The 10000-nt window shown below is 49.1% G+C and overlaps 1 protein-coding gene across 1 annotated transcript in view; it reads right to left on the bottom strand.

The window, feature by feature from the left end:
- The window catches only part of phlpp1 (PH domain and leucine rich repeat protein phosphatase 1), a 60549-nt gene that overhangs the window by 15230 nt on the left and 35319 nt on the right, over window positions 1-10000 (bottom strand). The window contains exons 2-4 of the mRNA XM_076293565.1: window positions 8026-8222; window positions 5551-5676; window positions 2683-2831 (exon numbers count right to left, since the gene is read on the bottom strand). Coding sequence (XP_076149680.1) covers window positions 2683-2831; window positions 5551-5676; window positions 8026-8222 — 472 coding nt within the window. The remainder of the gene's footprint in view (window positions 1-2682; window positions 2832-5550; window positions 5677-8025; window positions 8223-10000) is intronic.

Here is a 10000-nt window from a genome sequence, read left to right as displayed (position 1 = left end):
CTGCTGCCGGCGCTGCTAGGACCAGAGCTCTGGGATCCGTGTTGGTTAGGAGACGCTCACTGCTAGTCCCTGTGGACCCAGTGGCTGCTGTGGCTGATGAAAATTCAGCCATGGGTCATGTGAATGTGTATGCTTCTGCGTGTGCGCGTGTATCTGTTCTCCTGCAGACCAGTTGGCTCCGTGATCAGTGATCACAGTGATCAGCGGTGTTTTCTGGCTATGTGTCTGTGTGTGACTTTTTGTGTGTGTGTGTGTGTGTGTGTGTGTGTGTGTGTGTGTGCATGCTGTAGATCTATGCTAGCACACGCTAATAAGTAGCTGGTTGTGAACCAGGTGGCTCTGGCTGCTGTGGGATCAGCTGTGCTTCAGCGCTGGCAGCAGGCCGGCAGGCAGGCACGATAGGGTAGCAGAGAGCACGGGAGAGACCCGGAATCTGCTCTTAAGGTCGGAGAGCAGCTTGACGCCGAGGTGATATTTACTCCATTGCCATGGTGTCTCCCGGGCAACCGCCAAGAAGAGACGGGAAGTGTCAGTGAGGGTCAGAGGTGAGTGTGCCCTGGTGGCCTAGGTGAGATTCTGTAGAAGGGGTCTGCAGAGGTCAAGCTTCACCCGCACGCTGACCAAGAAAATACTATGACCGTGTCATCAGTATTATGGGGGAGATCCGATCGTGATTCACCTCAAACTCACACACACAGGCGAAGTGAGAGCTTAATCATGCGAATGGCAGGAGCAGGAAACAAGGCCATGGAGTTATTGATTAGTGTGGTCATTTCATTAGGGTGAGAGAGGCGTGAGGGGCCTGCAGGCATAGAGAGAGAGAGAGAGAGAAAGAGAGACAGAAAGAAAGAAAGAAAGAGAGAGACAGAAAGAAAGAAAGAAAGAAAGAGAGAGAGAGAGAGAGAGAGAGAGGCCAGGCTGGGGCCTCCTCTATCACACCAACACATCTGCTGACTTGGGTCTTCCCTGTCTCCCTCAATCACGCTCTCTCACCCACTGTTTTGGAAAGGGCATGCCGCCAAAAGCGCGCGCACACACAGACACACATGCTATACATACACACACACACACACAAGCTATACATACAATAACACATCACCCAGGCTCTCCAATACTCTGACCGAAGCCATAATGAAAGCTTTATCAAGGCAGCGTGTCTTGCTGGGGTGATGGGGTTCATGACAGGCACAAGAGGGAGAGAGCTGCCAGGTTTCCCAGAATGCTTTGAAGCCCCTCTTCCTAGCGTGCTGGGTAGGTAAGATCAGACTCATGCCTTTTCCATAAAGACAATCTGGCCTCTTTCTCTACTTCTGAGACTGCACACAGCATTGCACATGAAAGAGAAAGAGAGGGAGAGAGAGAAAGAAAAAACGAGAGAGAGAGAGAATATGTGTGTGAGTGAGTGAGAGAGAGAAAGAGAGAAAAAGGCAGAGCAAATGAGAGAAAGAGGGAGAGAGAGGTCTGGGTTGTGGGAGAGGTGGAATGTTCACAGGGGGGGAACAAAAGGCACGGCCCTTTTGCACGCACATGCACCCCCGCACAATAGGCGCACCTTCACGCTGCCTGATCTCTAATAGCCAGGGGCCTACGGCTAGGAGCCCACTCAATGAGGTCCGCCGGGGGCCCCAGACAGGCCTCCGCACAGACCCGTGGCTTTGAGTCCGTCCACAAAGCCACTGCCATGTGCTCCTCTCCACGCACACACACACACACACACGCACACACACACAAACACACAGAGACACACACACACACACACACACACACACACACACACACACACACACACACACACACACACACACTTTAACTATTCAAACAGGCCAGGACACCTGTGAATGTTCAGGGGACTAATGTGGATTCAGAGGAGGATGTGAAAGAGGACTAAGAGAGATGGATGCAGAGAGGCGACGCACCTATGCCCAGCGCCAAGTTTGAAAGGATGATGTAGAGAGAGAGAGAGAGAGAGAGAGAGAGAGAGAGAGAGAGAGAGAGAGAGAGAGAGGGAGAGGGAGAGGGGCCAGGGGAGCAGCCCAGAGGTTCATGGGAAGGCCGCAGGATGACACAGCAGTGCGGGAGACAGACAGAGCGGTTCACTGGCACTGCTGCTGCCACCTCTGTGTCACACTCCTGAGCGCAGTCAAGGTGACCTCACCCACACAGCACCGCATGCGCACACACACACACACACACACACACACACAGACAGACACACAGACACACACACACACACACACACAGACACACACACACAGACTGTCCAACTACAGCTACAAAGTTGAGATGAGAGAGAGACACACACACACACACACACACACACCAATATTTACTCACCTGTGCACATGCATGTTTACACACAAATGCACTAGAATCCATTTATTATGCACACGTCTTCATTACCCCACACACATGCACAGACTACAACCTGCACACATGCCAGCCCACGCTCCCATGACTACAATAACCTGCCCTGATGAAAACAGCTCTCTCTGTTCCAAGACAGCTCAGCATACCACAGGGCCCAAAATGTGGTGCATGCGGCCAATCATTCTTACACACACACACACAGTCTCAAAGATATTTCTAACACTATGCCAGTGTACACACACATATATGCACCCACCCTATAGAGCGATAGATAGAGCGATCAATAGACAGATAGAGCTGAGCTGGCTGGCATACCTCTGCAGCTGCTGTAGTGTGTGGTCTGCGGGCAGGAAGTTGTGTTTGAGGTTAAGGTGGGTGAGGTCCTGGCTGTAGAGCAGGTTGGGCGGCAGCTTCTCAAGACTGCAGCAGGACAGGTCCACTGAGCTGATCCTCTGAGACACCATCTGAGACAGAGCGCCAGACACAGACACACAGACAGGGAGGGAGACGAAGAGAGAGTTTATTTTTTATGTTGTGTTGTTCTATTGTTCTGTGATATGCTGATTACATGTAACATGAAGTCCGTCAGTCTACACATAGACACTGGGATATCTTACTCCCCATTTCATCTCCCTCATTCTTTGTAGGACTGCTTTGGCAATACTTATGTCTTATTTGTTATGTCAATAAAGCATTTCATCCTTTGTTTTATTACACCAATATTTAGCTTTTTAAATGTATTACATCCTCAAACTAAACACATTAAGACAGACCATAATCCGGAGAGAAAGAGAGAGAAAGAGAGGGAGGGAGAGAGAGAGACAGAGAGAGACAGAGGGAGACAGAGGGAGACAGAGGGAGACAGAGGGAGACAGAGAGAGAGAGAGAAAGAGAAAGATAGCACACATAAAAACAGCGACAAGAACCACACACAATGGCAATGCTCTTGGACAGCAACTGAGCTGCATAAGTGAGGCCAAACAAAGCAGAAGCCAACTAAACACTCTCTCCTCCAACACTCTCTCCCTGCAGCTAGAGCATCAGGTGTCTGTGGAGCGGATGCCCCCGCTGGGCCGGTGTGCTGTGCTGTGCTGTGCTGTGCTGTGCTGTGCTGTGCTGTGCTGTGCTGTGCTTCACCTGCGTGTTCTGTTTTGGTGTTTTGGTGTTTTGTGTTGCGGGGACCGGGTGTGAGCTCAGCGGCCAGGGGACAGGGCAGGCGTGGCCCTGGGACTGGCCTGTCTGTGGCGGTGGGAACGTGAGACGGGCCGGCGGTGTCGAGTTGCAGCCGCTGGCCGCCTCAGCCAGAGGGCCTTTTGTCTGTCCCACGGATGGTAAGGGCATTGGATTTGCCAGCCTGCCGTTTGGGGTTGGACGCAGGAAATGAAATGTAATACAATCCGTTTGGGCTCAGGCCTCTGGGCATGCAAGGGCCAGGGAGGGAGAGAGAGGGAGAGAGAAGAAGAGAGAGAGAGAGAGGGAGAGAGACAGAGAGAGAGAGAGAGAGAGAAAAAGACAGGTGAGGTGGATCTCGTGGAAGAGGTGGATCTCGTCGAGATCGCTACGAGTCTGATACTCTGTAGGGGTCGGCTCCGTTCAAGAGCCAGAGACCCTCTGATGTTTGGCCAGACAGGTGCAGCAACACGGCCAGCTGGGCCCGACACCAACCAGGCGGAGACTGGGCTGCAGAGCAACACTCACAGCACGGTGTGGCCCACAGGCCACTCAACAGCCCATGACTCTTACTTAGCGAGGCCTCGCGCTCCCTCTCTCTCTTGGTCTCTCTCTCTCTCTCTCGCTCTCTCTCTCGGTCTCTCAGTGCTGCTGCTACTGCTGCGGCTGCTATTCTGAGTTTCCCAGGGGGACCCGCACTGCACAAGGTTGTCTCTGGGAAAATGCAGAAAATAGGCTCGGAGGTCTGTCCTCTGTCCTAGTTGGGCTTGACGAGAAAAAGAGGCTCTTTCCAAAACGTGCCCTGCCCCCAGGAGAGAGAGAGGGAAAGAGAGAGTGAGGAAGACAGAGAACAAGGGAAAGAGAGAGCAAGAGAGAGAGAGAGAGAGAGAGAGAGAGAGCAGCAGAGAGATAGAGAGAGAGAGCAGCAAAGAGAGAGAGAGAGCAGCAAAGAGAGAGAGCAGCAAAGAGAGAGAGAGCAGCAAAGAGAGAGAGAGAGCAGCAAAGAGAGAGAGCAGCAAAGAGAGAGAAAGAGCAGCAAAGAGAGAGAGCAGCAAAGAGAGAGAGAGAGCAGCAAAGAGAGAGAGAGAGCAGCAAAGAGAGAGAGAGAGCAGCAAAGAGAGAGAGCAGCAAAGAGAGAGAGAGACAGCAGCAAAGAGAGAGAGCAGCAAAGAGAGAGAGAGAGCAGCAAAGAGAGAGAGAGAGAGCAGCAAAGAGAGAGAGAGAGAGAGCAGCAAAGAGAGAGAGAGAGCAGCAAAGAGAGAGAGCAGCAAAGAGAGAGAGAGAGCAGCAAAGAGAGAGAGAGAGAGCAGCAAAGAGAGAGAGAGAGAGAGCAGCAAAGAGAGAGGCTGAGTGTATGCTTCATCTGCTCTCTCTGCAGTGGTGGCTGACCCAGGCCGGGGACTCGGCTCACGCGTACACGCTTCACTTACAATGCAGTACAAAACAATGCCCTGTTAGGCCTGTGACAGTTTGCTTGTTGACTGGGGAAATGTTGGTTTTTCTCCTTTAGTTTGTCCTACTTCTGTTCCCTTACTTAACTCTTTCAATTCCAACCCAAACTAACTTTAGAGTTGTGTCTATGATAAGAGATGATTAAGGTGGTCATGTAACTATGTAACAACATGGTTAGTCACTACTTTCCAGTGTGTCTGTCTGACCTCAGCATGGAAACGGATGTGTCAGCATGCTGGTTAGTTAAAAAAAAAAAAAAAAAAAAAAAAACACAGAGCCATATCTGTGGGCTAATAAGTTGTCTCACTGCTTTTGCAACAAAGAATAAGGTCAATGACTGAAGCCAGGGACACTACTATAGCATTCAAAGAGGCAACCATAGTCATAATGAGGGTTGTAAAGCACTGGACGCCCTGTCAATAAGCACCATTTCTCTTTTCACACAACACAACGTCTTGCAATCTCATTCTCTCTCTCATACACACACCCACACCCACACCAACACCCACACCCACACACACACAAACACAAACACAAACACAAACACAAACACACACAGACCTTGGCTGCATGTCTATGCCATCGTAGGTGCTCGGTGAAGCTGTCAAAGCTGATGTAGTAGGTCTGACTCTGGGGGCCTGCTGAGCTGAAGGCCAAACAGTGGTTGTGTTTCTTCACCTCTTCCACCTGAAACACACAAACACACACACAGAGTATACAGTATGAATGCATGGCAACATATTCAAACCTATACAAAGATGGCAGCAGTATAAAAATACAGGTACCACTTAGGGATGTAAGGGTACACAAAAAATTCAGTTTGGTGTTTACTTTGGTTCTGAAGTCACGGTTCGGTTAAGTTTTAGTACGGTAAGCCTGTAGGTACTGCTAGCCCAAAATTCCCTGAGAATATTGGTGATGTGCAAAGGGAATAGCATTTTGAAAAGGTGTCAAATGTTTCTGACGTTAATGGACTAAACTGACATATGGTCTGACATTCTTATATTGCTTAATATTTCTGCTATTCATTCTTCGTATTGCTGGATCCATCTTCCCTGGCTGTTGTAACAAGTACATTTCCCCGGTGTGGGATCAAAAAAGTCTTGTTTTATCTTATCTTGTCATGTTATCTTAATATGTCTCTGTGGGAACGCAAACAAGCCTACTGTTGATTATAGTTAAAGACTGCCTTCGGTGCATTCGGTACATATCTGTATTGACTCTAATATCTTGTGTACCTTTACACCTCTAGAACCACTCCTACTACTATTACTACCACTAATAGTGCTTAACAGAGACAAGAGACAAAAGCAGGGCAGACAGAAAATGATAAATAATCCATAATGACTGGAGGAGGGAGAGGCAGGCATCCTCTGTACAGCTGCCCCTCATTGCTGCCCCTCACTGCCCAGATCAGCTCCAACTGGTTCATGCTGAGGTCGGTGATGGGCTCTGTCCAGGAGGAAAGGTGCTATGACAGAGCGCCAGAAATATCTGCCTCATTTATCTTCCTCCAGGAGGCAGAGAAGCAACGCTACAGTTCCCCTTACTGCAAGCCCCTGGGCCTGTGGTCCTTTGCACACAATATGCAATGCTAATGCTAACGCACGGGATGCTAATGCCCATCGCAGCAGGACAGGCAGCGTGTGCTATTTAAAGCTCCGTCTCAGCGTCGGAGCAGACTCTTAATAAAAAAAGGCTTTTCCCTGCACTCCGCTATTGGCTTGGAGTCTGGAGTCTGTCCCCTGCTCCTGCTGTGTGTGTGTCTGGACCTCGGAGTGTCCCACAGGGACATGATTGGGCCAGACAATGGCACACATGAGTGGCATGAGTAAGATGGCCTGACCTACTCTGCTGTCCTTAGGACATGTGGAAGACTGATGTGCTGACCTGACTTAAGGACTGAGTGAGTGAGTGAGCGATGGAGCACAGGAGGAAGGGAAAGAGAGAGAGAGAGAGAGAGAGAGAGAGAGAGAGAGAGAGAGAGAGAGAGAGAGAGAGAGAGAGAGAGCGAGAGAGAGAGAGAGAGAGAGAGTGTGCGTGTGTGCTCAATAGTCTGGGGACTTCTTAATCATGTTTTTTATTCCATGATGCACCAAAAGTGACAAGTCTTAAGACTCACTCTCACTCTCTCTCTCTCTCTCTCTTGCTATGGAACCATACTGCTATAATATACAGTATATTCAAGGCCTTTCCTGAGACAAAAGACACAACATTGTCTGGATGGCAGCATATGTAACCTGTAATATGCATTCAGCATTAATGTGTGCTTAAATAGTCCATGATATGAAAAAAGAATGACACATTTTGATGGGTCGAACTACAGGACTACAAGCCAGGCTGTAACAATGTGCCACCACAGCTAGCTAGTGTAGCTCCAGAGACTTTCAATGACTTCCCATCGCTTGGCCTGGCGATTCCGGTCCTGTGTGGCTGTGGAGGACAACACTTGCCCAGTCTGTGCATGTGTAATAATGCTGTAATGCTATTTTGAAACACATACTCTGCTGAACTGAATTCATTTACACAATTAACTTTGTGCGTCCTCTTTCTCCACTACTCAGTTCAGTCCTTAAGTTGATGTAAAGTGAACCCTTTTAATGCTGCAGCTGCTTTGGGAAAAGGTTAATGTGAGCATGATGTGGTTCAACAGTCCACTCAATAAGTGTGTATACTGAATAAATAGCTGAGGCAAAAGCAAAAAGTTCATTGTTCATCACTGATTACTCAGTGAAAATGGAAACCCTGCTCTGTGTGTGTGTGTGTGTGTGTGTGTGTGTGTGTGTGTGATAGATGTTGCACTAACAGAGGTTAAACACAAATGCAGTAGAGGGGATAGAGATAGATTGATAGAGGGCAGAGGAGCATTAAAGAGTGTCTTTCCATACAAACAAGGGGCAGATTATGATCTTGGTAGTGACCGCCACTGTTGATGCATGAGTATGAGTGAGTGAGTGTGTGTGTGTGTGTGTGTGTGTGTGTGTGTGTGTGTGTGTGTGTGTGTGTGTGTGTGTGTGTGTGTAGGCCCTTGCTCACCTTTCCTCCGATGAGGGGCAGGATATGCATCTTGCCCGTGTGGCTAGCCTTGACGGAGGACACCATGAGGCAGGTGCCGCACAGGATGACCTGCCGACGGCTCCAGCGGTTCACCGGCAGCTGCAGCTTCCCCTTGCGCACATTATATGTCCCCGAGAGCTGCACGCGCTCCGAGCTCTCGATACCGTGGGGCTTCCCTGAGGGGAGAGACGGAGTGAGAGAGAGAGGGAGAGAGAGAGAGAGAGAGAGAGAGAGAGAGAGAGAGAGAGAGAGAGAGAGAGAGAGAGAGAGAAAGAGAGGTTAGCATCTAATGGAATAACAACGCAACAGTGAGCTAGTATTGGGGCAGGGGTTTGTGATGCCCTGCTGAGGGGTGAAAAGACATGCACACTTGGTGGCACACAAAGATACACAAACGCGCACGTATACACACTCACACACACGTGAGAGATAAAGTGAGGCCCAGGTCTGCCTCCCGCAGAGTGCAGAGGGCTGAAAGTGATACACAAGCTAACAACGGCCACACAGGACGTCTGTGGCGCTGACAGCTGAGGACACTGCCGCCGTCACCACCACCGGCGCTGGCATTAGATTTCACTGACCCCAGGTCAGCACTGCTGCTTTGCTGCCTGCAGGGATGTAACGATTACCGGTATAATGGTAAACCGCGATAAAAATGTTGACGATAACAATTACTGTTTTCTTTTGAAATATCATAATTATCACAGTTGATTACCGCGGTGTTGAAACCGTGTGTTTAATTCTTCTCAGCTTCATCTGAGCCTGCTTTTTGACATACAGTAGGCCTGGTACAATGAAACAAAACTGGTAGCCTACCCTACTGATTCTGATATCTAATTTATGGATTTAACTGAGATTCGGATTAGGCTACACCTGATTTTAAAAGGCGGAACATTTTCACCGCAAAACGTGCTCTGTATCATTTAGCCACTGCGTCTTTTTATGTTTACGTCCACATTAAATCCATTCCGCTCACCTTATCAGGAGAACACAGTAGCCTAAAGTTTTATTTTGAACGCTTACTTTGGTCTCACTCATTAGACACAAATAACAGAAATAGCAAACTCCAAGTCACTGCTCTCACTGTGCTGAATCATTCACATCGGGCTATTTTCTTGAGTCTACGCTGTTAGCCCCGACACCCAGGGCATCTGTTCTACATGTAGACTTTGGCTGGAGCCGGCAAAGCTCTACACACCTCTGGCTATGGTCCAGCTCGTAGGCCAGCCTGTTGGACGACAAAGTGACAAGACGAGACGCTTCATTGCCTGCCCTGTTCTGACAGACCTGGGGGTGGCGCGCAGGCGCACGAGAGAACGACATACAGTCAGGAAGCCCAGAACTGATCCCACATTAGTGGTCCAATGTGGGTACAGCTGAGGACATGTTCTACCAGCGCACTAGTGCCTCTGAAAGAACCCTATGGAAAACCACAGGTGATGAAAATTCCCCCAGGTGAAAATTCCCCCAACTCATTCCTGTCAACGGATCTAGCCACGGCAAGAAAAATTACCACCGAGGCTGGACATTTGGGATTTTGGTATAAATACTCAGGTGCGATCTTTACAACTCTCACAACAGCAACAATGCTGCACAAGGTCAACTCACCCCAAAGGTGACCCTTAAGCTTACAAAATGGATGAATAGTTTCAAGTACACAAGTTTGCTTGGAAGTATTCTGTGCTCCTCTTACTGGCATGCACACGAATATTAAAGTTTAATTTGAAATGCAGGCCTAGATGCCAACTGCTGAGCTGTTGCTCTTTTGAAGGAAGAAAGAAAATGGGTTTTCTATATTCTACCTCTTAGCTAAAGAAAGCTTTCATAGGATCATGGAGGAGTGATGTATGTCTTTTCTGAAGGTGCTTTCCTGCAGGATGGCGGGGGGGGGGGGGGGGGGGGGGGGGAAGGGGGTGGAAATTATGCAAAAGCCTTTACATGCCAAATAGCTGAA

This window comes from Alosa pseudoharengus, unplaced genomic scaffold (genome assembly GCF_046254945.1).
Source record: "Alosa pseudoharengus isolate Yale_2024_CS ecotype anadromous, Long Island Sound unplaced genomic scaffold, YU_APseudo_1.1 YU_APseudo_1.1_scf_2, whole genome shotgun sequence".
NCBI classification, from domain to species: domain Eukaryota; kingdom Metazoa; phylum Chordata; class Actinopteri; order Clupeiformes; family Clupeidae; genus Alosa; species Alosa pseudoharengus.
This window is presented reverse-complemented; position numbering and strand designations above follow the sequence as displayed.